The sequence below is a fragment of the Thalassophryne amazonica genome, chromosome 17, assembly GCF_902500255.1.
Source record: "Thalassophryne amazonica chromosome 17, fThaAma1.1, whole genome shotgun sequence".
NCBI lineage: Eukaryota > Metazoa > Chordata > Actinopteri > Batrachoidiformes > Batrachoididae > Thalassophryne > Thalassophryne amazonica.
Window position 1 is genome coordinate 4,932,567 of NC_047119.1, and position 18,027 is coordinate 4,950,593.

Genomic DNA, 18,027 nt, shown 5'->3' on the forward strand with positions numbered 1-18,027 from the left:
ATGTCCCAATAACTGCAAGGAAACAATGAATCTCTGTGCTATGTTACTGTGGTACTGGAACCCCCCATGTGCACAAAGGATCATGGGACTCTGAAGACGAGAATTAATTAATGAAGCATCTTGCATCCTTTGTAGATGTACTGCACCAATCACACTTTATTTTATACTGGGCCATGATGGAAACAAGTGCATCTGTTGCTTTTTTGGGTTACCCTGCATTTTAATATATTTTTGATTTTACATTATTATACAAATAAAATAAAATCAAAATCAAATCAAATTTTAAAATGTGGTTTTCTGGCCTAGTTTTTTTTTTTTTATGTTTTTTTTTATTATTATTATTCATTTGTGACCTAATCTGACAGGATTAAAAAAGGTACGTAGAATTTTTTGTTGTTGTTCCTTTCCATGAGAGTTCTCCAACAGTATCATTTTTACTGACATTTTTCAGTTGTCTTTATGTGTGCTATTATAAAAACAAACAAACAAACAAACAAAAAAAACAAAACAAAAAACAAAACAGAGTAATAAGATTAACTTTATTGTGTTGGGATTACTTTACAGGTTATCATCACCATCATTATTATTATTATTATTATTATTATTATTATAACCTTTATTTAAGGGCAGAGGCACTTAATAATAAAAATAAATAAAATAAACCTATCTGGGAATCCGTACGATACCTGTGAATGCGCGCTGCAGTTAATTTAACCAAGTTTTATTTAAATCTCCCTTGTTTACCTTGTTTTGTGTCATTGATTGAGGGACATTTGTAAATGAGATCAGTGGTCAAAATGACGTCATGTGTAGGAATGTTTTGTGTGCGCGTGCAGACTGCGGGGCGGGAAAAGGCGGCGACGGCTCGTCTGAACTTTGACACCATCTGGATCACATCAGTGGAATAAAAAAGCTACAAAGTGCAACAGGAACAGAGGACGCTTGGATTTAGACCAGTTCGTGTGTTGTACTTTTTTAGCAGAGATGTTTTTACAGGCTTTGCTGCTACTTTTGTTTTCTGTGTCTGCCGCCCAGCCGAACGGTAAGACTGCTTCAACTATCTTATACTTATTTTACTAACAAATAAATACATAAATGACTAAATAATATGTATATGTGTGTGTCTATCCAAAAACGAAATGATTCTACAATTTGAAGTCACGTTTGAAGTCACAATTGTGAAGCACTTTGTGATTTTTAATCTGTGAAAAGTGCTACATAAATAAAATTTACTTTCCTACTAATCATGTACCTCAAGCTCACAGTGTTCAAGCAGATGTGTGTGTGTGTGTGTGTATATATATATATATATATATATATATATATATATATATATATATATATATATAATGTATGTAAAAGTTAAGGCAACAATCTGTCTTCTAGTCAAAATTATCCCTTGAATTTTCTATTTCAGGATGTTCAGAAATGAATGGAAAATAATTTCATATAATTGAATATTCTTTCATATAATCTGAATTTTTTAATATATCTGCAAGCAGTGACTGAAGGAGGCCAAGCACCTTTCACTTAATTTAATCGGTGAAAATTTTACGGGCTTCACAGAGAATAAGGAGTGTTACTACAGCTTTAAGGACCCTCGGCACGTCACGCTCCGTGCCGCCATCGAGAGCCACAAACCATCGGATCATTTCTAAATGGATGGCTTAATTTCTAAACGGATGGCTTCATCACGGCGTTGCTGTGTGCCATGCGGCACTGCCGCGACGCGCGAAGCCTCCGCTCCTCTTTCCATGACAAAAACTCCTGTAACAGTGGAATGTGCCGTTCATTTCCAAACTGGACGCTGTGTTTTATCCGGGACGTTGTCTGACTAGCACAGGAATTGTGAAAAGACATGGACATCAGCACTTTTTCGGCACATTGAGACAGACGTGCGGAGGAATTCCGCGCGTCGCGGCGGTGCCGCTTGGCGCAAAGCAACGCCGTGATGAAGCCTCACGGGACATGTTCTGGCATGTCCAGGCACATCCACAGTTTCTCGGATAATCACTCAATGGAAAAAACACTGACAGCTGTCTGAACGCCATCTCAAAGCCATCCTGTGAGACCAAAACGGAGGTGTTCCTTTGTCTCGCTCCATCAGCAAATCGGTCGTGACGCGCGAAGCCTCCGCCCAGCTTTCCATGACAAAATCTCTTGTTAAAAGTGAAATCTGCCGGAAAATGGCCGATGTCCAGCTCTTGTGATAACCAGAGAAAGTGCACACGACTTGTCTCGGATCCACAGAGCCATCCGTTTAGAAATGATCCGGTGGTTTGTGGCTCTCGATGGTGGCACGGAGCGTGGCTCGCCGAGCGTCCTTAAAGCCATCCTTAAAGCTGTAGTAACAGTCCTTATTCTCTGTAAAGCCCATAAAATTTTCACCGAAAGCCAGATACATTTTTCTAATGGTTTCCAGCTGCCAGTCTCTAACAGTTTCTGAAAAAATTCTGATGGAAAAAAGCCCAAATCATTCCGCCATTTCCTGACAATGAAAATCCGCCGTGGGGGCTGGACCACTCCTCACTCAAAGCCTGCTCACAGGCGAATGATGCAACCGACAGGCGTGGAAAAACTCACGCATGCGCACGAGGGTTCAAGCTTGTTTGATGCAATCACACATGATTCAAATCCTTATGGTTTTTGAAAAAAATAATAAGGTTGGACACTTTTCTAACAGACCTCGTATATACACAACCCCAATTCCAATGAAGTTGGGACCAAGTTGTGTGAAATGTAAATAAAGACAGAATACAATGATTGGCAAATCCTCTTCAACCTATATTCAACTGAATACACCACAAAGACAAGATATTTAATGTTCAAACTCACAGACTTTTTTGTTTTTGTACAAATATTTGCTCATTTTGAAATAGATCCCTGCAAGACGTTTCAAAAAAGCTGGGACAGGGGCAACAAAAGACTGGGAAAGTTGATGAATGCTCAAAGAACACCTGTTTGGAACATTCCACAGGTGAACAGGTTAATTGGAAACAGGTGAGTGTCATGATTAGGTATAAAAGGAGCATCCCCAAAAGGCTCAGCCATTCACAAGCAAAGATGGGGTGAGGCTCTCCACTTTGTGAACAAATGCGTAAAAAAATAGTCCAACAGTTTAAGAACAAGTTTTCTCAACGTTCAATTGCAAGGAATTTAGGGATTCCATCATCTACAGTCCATAATAAAATCAGAAGATTCAGAGAATCTGGAGAACTTTCTACACGTAAGCGGCAAGGCTGAAAACCAACATTGAATGCCCGTGACCTTCGATCCCTCAGGCGGTACTGCATTAAAAACAAACATCATTGTGTAAAGGATCTTACCGTGTGGGCTCAGGAACACTTCAGAAAACCATTGTCAGTTAACACAGTTCGTCGCTACATCTACAAGTGCAAGTTAAAACTCATGCAAACCCATGCAAAGTGAAAGCCAAACATCAACAATATCCAGACACACCGCCGCCTTCTCTGGGCCCGAGCTCCTTTGAAATGGACAGACGCAAAGTGGAAAAGTGTGCTGTGGTCTGATGAGTCCACTCAAATTGTTTTTGGAAATCATGGACATTGTGTCCTCGAGACAAAAGAGAAAAAAGACCATCCAGATTGTTACCAGTGCAAAGTTCAAAAGCCAGCATCTGTGATGGTATGGGGGTGTGTTAGTGCCCATGGCATGTACAACTTACACATCTGTAATGGCACCATCAATGCTGAAAGGTACATCCAGGTTTTGGAGCAACACATGCTGCCATCCAAGCAACGTCTTTTTCAAGGACGTCCCTGCTTATTTCAGCAAGACAATGCCAAGCCACATTCTGCATGTGTTCCAACAGCGTGGCTTCGTAGTAAAAGAGTGCGGATACTAGACTGGCCTGCCTGCAGTCCAAACCTGTTGCCCATTGAAAATGTGTGGCACATTATGAAGCGCAAAATACGACAACGGAGACCCCGGACTGTTGAACAACTGAAGTCGTACATCAAGCAAGAATGGGAAAGAATTCCACCTACAAAGCTTCAACAATTAGTGTCTTCAGTTCCAAAATGCTTATTGAGTGTTGTTAGAAGGAAAGGTGATGGATGAGGTCTATTAGAAAAGTATCCGACCTTATTATTTTTTTCAAAAACCATATGGATTTGAATCACGTGTGATTACATCAGACATGCTTGAACCCTCGTAGGCATGCGAGAGGTTTTTCACGCCTGTCGGTTACGTCATTCGCCTGTGGGCAGTCTTTGAGTGAGGAGTCGCCCACCCTCTCGTCGATTTTTTCATTGTTTAGGAATGGCTCAGAGACTGCTGCTTTGTTTGATCAAAATTTTTTCAAAAACTGTAAGGCACGACTGAGTGGACACCATTCGATAAATTCAGCTGGTTTTCGATAAAAATTTTAACGGCTGATCAGAGATTTTGGTCTGGTAGTGTCGCTGTAAGGACGGCCCACGGCGCCTGACGGCGATCTGTGCTTCGAGGCGGCAGCATCTCGCTGTTTCAAGTTGAAAACTTCCACATTTCAGGCTCTGTTGACCCAGTAAGTCATGAGAGAACAGAGAACTTTCAGAAGAAGTCGGCATGAGGAGTTTATTCGGACATTCCATTGTTAACATTTTGTAATGAAAGAACGTGTGGGCAGAGTCGCGTGTCGGGCCGGACCCGAGCGCGGGGGGGTCGTGACAGGAAAAACACCTCCGTGTTGGAAACCTTAACGGGCAAGTTGGAACATGCCCAAGCTCAGTTACTCACTTGTTGAAAGCCATCAAAAGCCGCCTGAATTTTACAAATGGTTTTCAACACGGAGGTGTTTTTCCTGTCGCGGCGCACACAGATTCACCGAGTCGTCACGGAAATGACTCGGCGAATTTGCGCGCACGTCTTTCATTAAAAAATGTCCTTAAACAGTGGAATGTCCGCATAAAGTCCTCATGCCGGCCTCTTCTGAATCTTCTCTGTTCTCTCACGACGTCCTGGGTGAATTAAGCCTTAAATTAGGATGTTTTCAGCTCGAAACAGGCCAACGACGGCGCCTGGAAGTGCTGCACGACGTCCCGGTCCGTGGGAAGTCCTTACAGAGACAGTAACACCCCATAATCTCTCATCAGCCGTTAAACTTTTCACCGAAAATCAGCTTAATTTCTCGAAAAGTGTCCACTCGGATATTCCTCACAGGTCCAGAAAAAAGTTTGATAAAGCAACGCGAGCAGCGTGTGAAACAAAGGAATTCAGCCGAGAGGGCGGGACCACATCTCACTCAAGGCCTGCCCACAGGGAAATGACGTCACTGACACGCGAAAAAACTCACGCATGCGCACGAGGGTTCAAGCATAATTGGTGTAATGGCATGTCAATCAAATCCATATAGTTTTTTTTTTTATTATATAAAACTGCCAGTTAGTTTTATAAGATACCTCGTAACACAGCGGTAAACATACCACTGTCCCAGCTTTTTTGAAACGTGTTGCAGGCATCCATTTGTTTATCAGTTTGAACATTAAATATCTTGTCTTTGTGGCGTATTCAATATATAGGTTGAATGAATATAGGTTGAAGAGGATTTGCAAATCATTGTATTCTGCTTTAATTTACAATTTACACAACGTCCCAACTTCATTGAAATTGGGGTTGTGTGTGTGATACATATGCATGCATGCATGCATGCATATATATATATATATATATATATATATATATATATATATATATATATATATATATATATATATATATATATATATATATATATATATATATATAAATAAGGAATTTCACATGTAATAAAAAGTCCATGCTCTGTCACATGCTCAAAACATCTGTAACCCTCCTCTCTCGTCTTCGTGTTCTCTTTATGGCTGGCGGCTCCATGCAGTGGTTATTGCCAAAAGTATATTGTGGTGGTTTTACTGCCCCCATCAGTTCATTTTGTATATCTTTTTTTTTTTTTGCATATGTCTATACAGTGATCAAGTCCACAATGTTTGATTTCAATACAGTAATTCATTTGTGGGCTATAGCAGATTTATCTGAAAAAAAAAAGAAAAAACTTCACCCACTTTGGCAGGCAACTGTGGTAAAGTGAGGAGAAACTCAATTCTTAGCATTTGTTTGGATAGATTCAAACATTGTATGTCCCAGGTTTTAATATTATTATTATAATTAAGAATGAGGATCAATCAATCAATCAATCAATTTTTTTATATAGCGCCAAATCACAACAAACAGTTGCCCCAAGGCGCTTTATATTGTAAGGCAAGGCCATACAATAATTATGTAAAACCCCAACGGTCAAAACGACCCCCTGTGAGCAAGCACTTGGCTACAGTGGGAAGGAAAAACTCCCTTTTAACAGGAAGAAACCTCCAGCAGAACCAGGCTCAGGGAGGGGCAGTCTTCTGCTGGGACTGGTTGGGGCTGAGGGAGAGAACCAGGAAAAGACATCAATGCCTCAATGTAGAAGGTGTAGCAAAATATAAAAATTAAAACAAAAATGGGCGTGGCCTATGTGGTTAGACACATAGCCTTCAAAGAAATACAGATCACAGAATTTTGATTTTAGACCACAGGGTTAACAAATTATTGCCAAAAGTCTACTGCACCCGGTCAGGTTGCTGCATGTCAGATTTTTCTTAAGTCCATATTGTACAGGCCACATTTGTTGAAAATTCAAATTTCAAAGGAGTAGGAAAACACATTTTGAAACAATTCAAATTGATTAAATATTTCACTGCCAAATCCAGTGAATAGCATTACCAAATAGGTGATACTGATGCTCTTAAATCCAGAACACTCTATGAAACCCAAATATCCAAGAACTTTGATTCTGTGTCATATGGTTCAGCACTTATTCGGCAAAAGGTAAAAGTGTTATTATAGCACCACCTTGTGGTATATAAGTATGTTTTTGAGAAGCAACGCAATGTGGTGCACATTACTGTTGCGTTTATGGTAGTGGCCAGTTTATGTCAGTGTTTGCATACGTCCACATGAGCTATTGCAGATTTAATGAAATAATTCACACCGACTCAACTTTGACAGTCAATTGCAGCAAAAAAAAAAAAAAAAAAAAAAAAATTATATATATATATATATCCTCTTGCTTGCCTCTACTGGTGGTTGGCTCTCACTGCGGTATTGTATCACTTCCTGTTCCGGAGCACAGCGGTGTTTTTCTGTATCTGTTAGCTGTTTAATCTGCGCAGTTAGATTGATCTAGTTATCTAGATTACGATTTGTTTCCCAGTGTAATCTTTACGTGCCTTAACTAAAGCACTCCTTCTGCTGAATCACCTCTAAATTATTTACACATTATTCACTTTGCGTGTTTTTAGGAATCCGCTAGGTTAGCGTAGCTACTAGCTCTTAGCCGATTTAGCATGGCGGCTTCTCCTGTCTCTCCCGCACTTTTCTGCTCTGGGTGTGAAATGTTTAGTTATTCCTCGGCCTCCTTTAGCAGTAACGGTACTTGTAATAAGTGTAGCTTATTCGTAGCTTTGGAGGCCAGGCTGGGCGAATTGGAGACTCGGCTCCGCACCGTGGAAAATTCTACAGCTAGCCAGGCCCCTGTAGTCGGTGCGGACCAAGGTAGCTTAGCCGCCGTTAGATCCCCCCTGGCAGATCCCGAGCAGCCGGGAAAGCAGGCTGACTGGGTGACTGTGAGGAGGAAGCGTAGCCCTAAACAGAAGCCCTGTGTACACCGCCAACCCGTTCACATCTCTAACCGTTTTTTCCCCACTCGACGACACACCCGCCGAGGATCAAACTCTGGTTATTGGCGACTCTGTTTTGAGAAATGTGAAGTTAGCGACACCAGCAACCATAGTCAATTGTCTTCCGGGGGCCAGAGCAGGCGACATTGAAGGAAATTTGAAACTGCTGGCTAAGGCTAAGCGTAAATTTGGTAAGATTGTAATTCACGTCGGCAGTAATGACACCCGGTTACGCCAATCGGAGGTCACTAAAATTAACATTAAATCGGTGTGTAACTTTGCAAAAACAATGTCGGACTCTGTAGTTTTCTCTGGGCCCCTCCCCAATCGGACCGGGAGTGACATGTTAGCCGCATGTTCTCCTTGAATTGCTGGCTGTCTGAGTGGTGTCCAAAAATGAGGTGGGCTTCATAGATAATTGGCAAAGCTTCTGGGGAAAACCTGGTCTTGTTAGGAGAGACGGCATCCATCCCACTTTGGATGGAGCAGCTCTCATTTCTAGAAATCTGGCCAATTTTCTTAAATCCTCCAAACCGTGACTATCCAGGGTTGGGACCAGGAAGCAGAGTTGTAGTCTTACACACCTCTCTGCAGCTTCTCTCCCCCTGCCATCCCCTCATTACCCCATCCCCGTAGAGACGGTGCCTGCTCCCAGACCACCAATAACCAGCAAAAATCTATTTAGCATAAAAATTCAAAAAGAAAAATATATAGCACCTTCAACTGCACCACAGACTAAAAACAGTTAAATGTGGTCTATAAACATTAGGTCTCTCTCTTCTAAGTCCCTGTTGGTAAATGATATAATAATTGATCAACATATTGATTTATTCTGCCTAACAGAAACCTGGTTACAGCAGGATGAATATGTTAGTTAAATGAGTCAACACCCCCGAGTCACACTAACTGTCAGAATGCTCGTAGCACGGGCCGGGGCGGAGGATTAGCAGCAATCTTCCATTCCAGCTTATTAATTAATCAAAAACCCAGACAGAGCTTTAATTCATTTGAAAGCTTGTCTCTTAGTCTTGTCCATCCAAATTGGAAGTCCCAAAAACCAGTTTTATTTGTTATTATCTATCGTCCACCTGGTCGTTACTGTGAGTTTCTCTGTGAATTTTCAGACCTTTTGTCTGACTTAGTGCTTAGCTCAGATAAGATAATTATAGTGGGGCGATTTTAACATCCACACAGATGCTGAGAATGACAGCCTCAACACTGCATTTAATCTATTATTAGACTCTATTGGCTTTGCTCAAAAAGTAAATGAGTCCACCCACCACTTTAATCATATCTTAGATCTTGTTCTGACTTATGGTATGGAAATGAAGACTTAACAGTATTCCCTGAAAACTCCCTTCTGTCTGATCATTTCTTAATAACATTTACATTTACTCTGATGGACTACCCAGCAGTGGGGAATAAGTTTCATTACACTAGAAGTCTTTCAGAAAGCGCTGTAACTAGGTTTAAGGATATGATTCCTTCTTTATGTTCTCTAATGCCATATACCAACACAGTGCAGAATAGCTACCTAAACTCTGTAAGGGAGATAGAGTATCTCGTCAATAGTTTTACATCCTCATTGAAGACACTTTGGATGCTGTAGCTCCTCTGAAAAAGAGAGCTTTAAATCAGAAGTGTCTGACTCCGTGGTATAACTCACAACTCGTATCTTAAAGCAGATAACCCGTACGTTGGAGAGGAAATGGCGTCTCACTAATTTAGAAGATCTTCACTTAGCCTGGAAAAAGAGTCTGTTGCTCTATACAAAAGCCCTCCGTAAAGCTAGGACATCTTTCTACTCATCACTAATTGAAGAAAATAAGAACAACCCCAGGTTTCTTTTCAGCACTGTAGCCGGGCTGACAAAGAGTCAGAGCTCTATTGAGCTGAGTATTCCATTAACTTTAACTAGTAATGACTTCATGACTTTCTTTGCTAACAAAATTTTAACTATTAGAGAAAAAATTACTCATAACCATCCCAAAGACGTATCGTTATCTTTGGCTGCTTTCAGTGATGCCGGTATTTGGTTAGACTCTTTCTCTCCGATTGTTCTGTCTGAGTTATTTTCATTAGTTACTTCATCCAAACCATCAACATGTTTATTAGGACCCCATTCCTACCAGGCTGCTCAAGGAAGCCCTACCATTATTTAATGCTTCGATCTTAAATATGATCAATCTATCTTTGTTAGTTGGCTATGTACCACAGGCTTTTAAGGTGGCAGTAATTAAACCATTACTTAAAAGCCATCACTTGACCCAGCTATCTTAGCTAATTATAGGGCCAATCTCCAACCTTCCTTTTCTCATCAAAAATTCTTGAAAGGGTAGTTGTAAAACAGCTAACTGATCATCTGCAGAGGAATGGTCTATTTGAAGAGTTTCAGTCAGGTTTTAGAATTCATCATAGTACAGAAACAGCATTAGTGAAGGTTACAAATGATCTTCTTATGGCCTCGGACAGTGGACTCATCTCTGTGCTTGTTCTGTTAGACCTCAGTGCTGCTTTTGATACTGTTGACCATAAATTTATTACAGAGATTAGAGAATGCCATAGGTATTAAAGGCACTGCGCTGCGGTGGTTTGAATCATATTTGTCTAATAGATTACAATTTGTTCATGTAAAGGGGGAATCTTCTTCACAGACTAAAGTTAATTATGGAGTTCCACAAGGTTCTGGCCTAGGACCAATTTTATTCACTTTATACATGCTTCCCTTAGGCAGTATTATTAGACGGTATTGCTTAAATTTTCATCGTTACGCAGATGATACCCAGCTTTATCTATCCATGAAGCCAGAGGACACACACCAATTAGCTAAACTGCAGGATTGTCTTACAGACATAAGACATGGATGACCTCTAATTTCCTGCTTTTAAACTCAGATAAAACTGAAGTTATTGTACTTGGCCCCACAAATCTTAGAAACATGGTGTCTAACCAGATCCTTACTCTGGATGGCATTACCCTGACCTCTAGTAATACTGTGAGAAATCTTGGAGTCATTTTTGATCAGGATATGTCATTCAAAAGCGCATATTAAACAAATATGTAGGACTGCTTTTTTGCATTTACGTAATATCTCTAAAATCAGAAAGGTCTTGTCCTCAGAGTGATGCTGAAAAACTAATTCATGCATTTATTTCCTCTAGGCTGGACTATTGTAATTCATTATTATCAGGTTGTCCTAAAAGTTCCCTAAAAAGCCTTCAGTTAATTCAAAATGCTGCAGCTAGAGTACTGACGGGGACTAGAAGGAGAGAGCATATCTCACCCATATTGGCCTCTCTTCATTGGCTTCCTGTTAATTCTAGAATAGAATTTAAAATTCTTCTTCTTACTTATAAGGTTTTGAATAATCAGGTCCCATCTTATCTTAGGGACCTCGTAGTACCATATCACCCCAATAGAGCGCTTCGCTCTCAGACTGCAGGCTTACTTGTAGTTCCTAGGGTTTGTAAGAGTAGAATGGGAGGCAGAGCCTTCAGCTTTCAGGCTCCTCTCCTGTGGAACCAGCTCCCAATTCAGATCAGGGAGACAGACACCCTCTCTACTTTAAGATTAGGCTTAAAACTTTCCTTTTTGCTAAAGCTTATAGTTAGGGCTGGATCAGGTGACCCTGAACCATCCCTTAGTTATGCTGCTATAGACGTAGACTGCTGGGGGGTTTCCCATGATGCACTGTTTCTTTCTCTTTTTGCTCTGTATGCACCACTCTGCATTTAATCATTAGTGATCGATCTCTGCTCCCCTCCACAGCATGTCTTTTCCTGGTTCTCTCCCTCAGCCCCAACCAGTCCCAGCAGAAGACTGCCCCTCCCTGAGCCTGGTTCTGCTGGAGGTTTCTTCCTGTTAAAGGGAGTTTTTCCTTCCCACTGTAGCCAAGTGCTTGCTCACAGGGGGTCGTTTGACCGTTGGGGTTTTACATAATTATTGTATGGCCTTGCCTTACAATATAAAGCGCCTTGGGGCAACTGTTTGTTGTGATTTGGCGCTATATAAAAAAATTGATTGAATTGAATTGAATATATATATATATATATATATATATATATATATATATATATATATATATATATATATATATATATATATATATATAAAAATCATGAGAAGATTTGCTACCTTTTTTGTGGCTTGGTTCTAACATTGTGCTGCCACATTTTGTGAAGTTTGAACAAACGTGGGAGGAGTAGCAAAAGAAACTTTCATAAAAACTAAAAAAAAAATCTCATTGTTTTGGCTGTTCGCCATCAACCTGCAGCAGTGACACTATGACTAATTCATCAGCAGATTTAATAGCATGAGGCCCCGTATGCTTGCTCCGGCACGTTTGTGTACAGAACAAACAAAAGGGGTGAAAGGATGCACACCGGTGGCATTGAATTAATTTATTTATCACAAAGACTCAACAATAACAAACAACTCAAATAGGACAGTGAACCTGTGTGATGGAAAAGGTGTAGGCAGAAGCAAAAGCTTAAACACCCACCCCTTTTACCACAAAAGTAAAATATATATAGTACACACACACACACACACATATACACACACACATACACACATATACATACATATACACATATATATATACATATATATACATATATATATACATATACACATATATATATATACATATATATATACATATATGTGCCGTGGGCTGTCCTTAAAGCGACACTACCAGACCAAAATCTCTCATCAGCCGTTAAAATTTTTACCGAAAACCAGCTGAATTTATCGAATGGTGTCCACTCAGTTGTGCCTTACAGCTTTGAAAAAATTTTGATCAAGCAAAGCAGCAGTCTCTGAGCCATTCCTAAACATGAAAAAATCGACGAGAGGGTGGGGCGACTCCTCACTCAAAGACTGCCCGCAGGCGAATGACGTAACCGACAGGCGTGAAAAAAACTCTGCATGCCCACGAGGGGTTCAAGCATGTCTGATGTATCACACGTGATTCAAATCCATATGGTTTTTGAAAAAAAATAATAAGGTCGATACTTTTCTAATAGACCTCGTACATCATATTTATATGTTATTTAATTCAATTATATTTTTCATTATATCCGGAAATTATAAAATTTTTATAATGTTTCTTAAAACAAACTAAAGAACCACATAATCTAATTTCAACAGGACATTCATTCCAAACCTTAACCCCTTTAACTGAAACGCAAAAACCCTTTACATTAGTGCGTATAGGAGGCTTCTTGAATACAGCACATCCTCGTAAACTATATTCAGAGTCCCTCATCTTGAACAGGTTCTGGACATGAAGTGGTAAGGCTTGGTTGTTAGCTTTGTACAAAGTTTGTATTGTGATGTAATCCACTAAATCTCTGAATTTCAATAAATTTAAAGTCGTAAACAGAGAATGCGTTGACTCAAGATAATGTTTGTTACAGATTATTCTAATGGCACGTTTTTGTAAGAGAAATATTTGATTGGTGTTTGATTTGTAAGTGTTACCCCCAAGACTCAATACAATATGTCATATATGGTGCTATTTGTCAGGACGGGCAGGAGCCCGTCACCCGGGGCGGCTGGACCCGCAATACAGACTCCCAGACTTGACTTAGGTGAAAGAGAAAACATGGTCTTTATTTCAGGCAAAGGTTCGGCACACATTTGGTCAGTCACCGTGGCAGAGGTACCAACAGGATCAGGCTGAGGCGCAGTCAAAAACAAGCAGGGGTCAGAGGCACTAGCAAACACCGACATCTGGGATGAGGCAAAAGGCAAGGTCGAGGTAACAGAGCAAAGTTCGGTACACGGCAAGACAAAAACAGGACTGTGATGGGCGCTGGAAAGTGTACAAAGACAACAATCTGGCAGTGAGCTGTGAGACTGTGGAGGCTTAAATAACAGGTGGTGTAAACGAAGTGCATGTGCAGACTGATTAGGTAACAAGGTGCATGTGTGGAGGGAAGATTCTAGAAAGGGGGTGTGGCTACTGGACAAAGATTAAACACTGTGCAAGATAGTGAAGGAAGGGAAGCACAGAGTGGAGTGATGTAATAGACAAAGACACATGGTGGCAAGAGTGTGAGTGAAAGATACGAGGCAGGTGCAGTGATGTGAAGTGAACCAAAACAGATGGGCGTGAGGGCAAACTGAGAACAGAGATCAAACAGAAACAGAGGACTAAGAATCGAGCATGAACAGCAACTAAGAACAGAATAAAATACCATAATGAACAAGACCAGAACGAAGCATGAACATGAGAACAAAAAGCGAACCAGTAGATAACAGAAGATAATGTTGTGTGGGCCGCCAGAAGAGGAGGTACTGCTGGCCCAGCATTCTGAGTGAGAGGTGGAGGTGGCATTCCCACCGTTGTTGTTACTGGGTGTACACACACCCACACTTGACTGTCTTTGTTCTTCGCCAGCAGTACCAGATCCGACAGTCGGGGACGGTGATCACCTGGGAATTCGGACTTGGTGGCGTCCAGTATTCACCAGGTTCTTGGGGCAGCGGAAATCATGTGCTTCCGGCTCTTCTTAGGACAGACGTCTTCTATCCTCGAGCCTGCCCACACGTCACCTTTGTGTATTGACTGTTATGATATTCTGAGATTGTCCTGTATGTTCGTTGTGCACATTCACAACATTAAATTGTTATATTTTGGCTCATCTATTGACCGTTCATTTGCGCCCCCTGTTGTGGGTCCGTGTCACTACACTTTCCCAACAGGATATCTCGGCCAGCGTCATGGACTCCGAGGGGCGTCACCCGGCTGTTGAATGACCAATGGGAAAGCAGGGAGCGCAGGCGTCTGCAGGAGACGTGATTGGTGAGCTGCAGCACATTCTCACCGCCTTTACGGCTCGGTTGGATCAAATGACTGAGCAAAACATCCTCCTGAACCGCAGGGTGGAGGCTCTCTCCGCACAGATGGCGGCGAGCGCTCAGGGCGCTGCTGCGGCTCATCCTCCTGCCGACCCTGTGCAGGATATAAACGTTCCAGTGGTGGTTCAACAACCCCTCCCACCATCCCCTGAAGCATACATAAGCCCTCCTGAGCCGTACGGAGGTTGTGTGGAGACGTGCGCGGATTTTCTTATGCAGTGTTCACTTGTCTTCGCACAACGTCCCGTCATGTACGCGTCAGATGCTAGTAAAATAGCTTATGTGATTGCTCTGCTTCGGGGTAAAGCACGCGCCTGGGCTACGGCGCTCTGGGAACAGAACTCACGGTTGTTATCAGCATACACTGGGTTTTGTGGGGGAGTTCAGAACAGTGTTTGATCACCCTAACAGAGGAGAGACCGCTTCAACCGTGCTGCTGTCAATGAGACAGGGACGCGAGAGCGCAGCCGCTTATGCAGTCAACTTCCGCATCGCGGCTGCGAGGTCCGGCTGGAATAACGTTGCGCTCCGCGCCGCCTTCATAAACGGACTGTCGTTGGTTCTGAAGGAGCAGCTGGTAGCTAAGGAGGAACCGCGGGATTTAGATGGGCTTATCGATCTCGTCATACGGTTAGACAATCGGTTGGAGGAACGCCGTCGGGAGCAAGGCGAAGGACGTGACCGGATACGCGCTGCCCTCTCCCTTCCGGGTTCGAAAAGGGGCCGCCCTCCCCACGCTCCACAGCCGCAGCGCTTTGTGGGGCAACAGCTCCCCCTGCTGACGTTGTTAGGGAAACGCACAGGGCCAAAATGGGGAGGCTGATCCGTGGAGAGTGCTTTCTCTGCAGCTCAACTGAGCACACTCAGAGAAACTGCCCCCAAACGGCCAAAAACGACAACACTCGCCCTTAGAGACTGGGCTAAGGGGGGGTCAAAACATTAAAGTGAGACACACACAAATTGCCACACGACTCCCAGTCACAATCCTGAGCGGGGATTTAACCCTTCAAGCCCGAGCACTGGTGGACACGGGGTCAGAAGGGAATCTGCTAGACAGCAGATGGGCAAGGGAGGTAGGGCTCCCTCTGGTGGCGCTTCCTTCGCCGTTGCAGGTGCGGGCACTAGATGGCATCCTCCTCCCTTTACTCACACACAAGACACAACCAGTAACTCTGGTGGTGTCTGGAAACCACCGAGAGGAGATTGAGTTTTTTGTAACTCCTTCTACCTCCCGCATGATTTTGGGCATCCCATGGATGTTGAAGCACAATCCCCGGATTGATTGGCCATCTGGGGTGGTGGTTCAGTGGAGCGAAACTGCCATCGGGGGTGTTAGGATCCTCGGTTCCTCCCGGTTCACAGGCTAAGCGAGGAGGTCAAAGTCCCTCCCAATCTGACGGCAGTGCGGTTGAGTACCACGATCTGCTGACGTCTTCAGTAAGGATCTGGCACTCACCCTTCCCCGCCACTGTCCGTATGATGTGCCATTGATTTGGTTCCAGGCGCTGAGTTCCCGTCCAGCAGGCTGTACAACCTCTCACGACCTGAGCGCGAATCAATGGAGACCTACAATCCGGGACTCATAGCTGCCGGGCTGATCCGGAACTTCACCTCCCCGATGGGGGCAGGTTTTCTTTTTTGTGGGCAAGAAAGATGGCGGACTTCGTCTATGTATTGATTACAGGGGGCTGAATGAGATTACGGTTCGCAACCGATACCCGTTGCCATTGTTAGATTCCGTGTTCACCCCCCTGCATGGAGCCAAAATCTTTACTAAGCTGGATCCTAGAAATGCGTATCACCTGGTTCGGATCCGGAAGGGAGACGAATGGAAGACGGCATTTAACACCCCATTAGGTCACTTTGAGTACCTGGTCATGCCGTTCGGCCTCACCAACGCCCCCGCGACGTTCCAAGCCTTGGTTAACGACGTCTTGCGGGACTTCCTGCACCGATTCATCTTCATATATCTGGACGATATTCTTCATCTATTTCTCCGGATCCTGAGACCCATGTACAGCATGTACGTCAGGTTCCTGCAGCGGTTGTTAGAGAACCGACTGTTTGTGAAGGGCGAGAAGTGCAGAGTTTCACCGCACGTCTTTGTCCTTCCTGGGGTTTATCATCTCCTGTTAACTCTGTCGCCCCTGATCCGGCCAAGGTTGCGGCGGTGAGAGATTGGCCCCAACCAACAAGCCGTAGGAAGCTGCAACATTTCCTCGGCTTCGCTAATTTCTATAGGAGGCTCATTAAGGGCTACAGTCAGGTAGTTAGCCCCCCTGACAGCCTGACCTCTCCAAAAGTCCCCTTCACCTGGTCGATCGGTGACGTAAGCCGCATTCAAGGAGTTGAAACGACGGTTCTCTACTGCGCCAGTTTTGGTGCAGCCCGACCCTAGCTGCCAGTTCATGGTTGAAGTGGACGCCTCTGACTCAGGGATAGGAGCCGTGCTGTCCCAGAGCGGAGAGACCGATAAGGTACTTCACCCGTGTGCCTACTTTTCACACAGGTTGACCCCGGCTGAACAGAACTATGACGTCGGCAATCGAGAACTCCTTGCGGTGAAAGAGGCTCTTGAGGAGTGGAGACACCTGTTGGAGGGAGCGTCTGTGCCATTCACGGTTTCAGTGACCATCGGAACCTGGAGTATATCAGGACCGCCAAGCGGCTGAACCCCAGGCAAGCCCGCTGGTCACTGTTCTTCGGCGTTTTGACTTCCGGATCACCTATCGCCCCGGGACCAAGAACCAGAGGTCGGATGCCTTGTCCCGGGTACACGAAAGAGGAGGTCAAAACTGCACTGTCGGATCCACCGGAGCCCATCCTGCCTGAGTCCACTATCGTGGCCACCCTCACCTGGGACGTGGAGAAGACCGTCCGGGAGGCCCTGGCACGGAGCCCGGACCCAGGAACAGGTCCGAAGAACAGTCTGTACGTCCCACCAGAGGCCAGAGCTGCAGTCTTGGACTTCTGTCACGGTTCCAAGCTCTCCTGTCATCCAGGGGTGCGAAGGACCGTGGCAGTTGTCCGGCAGCGCTTCTGGTGGGCGTCTATGGAGGCAGACGTCCGGGAATATATCCAGGCCTGCACCACCTGTGCCAGGGGCAAGGCAGTACACACAAAGGCCCAAGGACTCCTCCAGCCGCTGCCGGTGCCTCATCGCCCCTGGTCCCACATCGGCCTGGATTTCGTCACGGGCCTCCCGCCGTCCCAGGGCAACACCACCATCTTCACAATAGTGGACCCTTTCTCCAAGGCGGCCCACTTCGTGGCCCTCCCGAAGCTCCCAACAGCCCAGGAGACAGCAGACCTCCTGGTCCACCACGTTGTCCGTCTGCATGGGATACCCTCCGACATCATCTCAGATCGTGGTCCCCAGTTCTCCTCACACGTCTGGAGGAGCTTCTGCAGGGAACTGGGGGCCACCGTGAGCCTCTCGTCTGGGTACCATCCACAGACGAAC

General features: G+C 44.0%; 1 protein-coding gene across 4 annotated transcripts in view; it reads left to right on the forward strand.

Annotated features, from left to right (window-relative positions):
* The first annotated feature begins 880 nt into the window (after nucleotides 1-880).
* Nucleotides 881-18,027, forward strand: part of LOC117529636 (proteinase-activated receptor 1-like) — a 43,555-nt gene continuing 26,408 nt past the window's right edge. For all 4 annotated transcript variants that reach the window (XM_034192473.1, XM_034192475.1, XM_034192474.1 and 1 more), the window contains exon 1: nucleotides 881-1,042. In XM_034192473.1, the coding sequence (XP_034048364.1) occupies nucleotides 985-1,042 (58 nt within the window). In that variant the 5' untranslated portion in view covers nucleotides 881-984. The remainder of the gene's footprint in view (nucleotides 1,043-18,027) is intronic.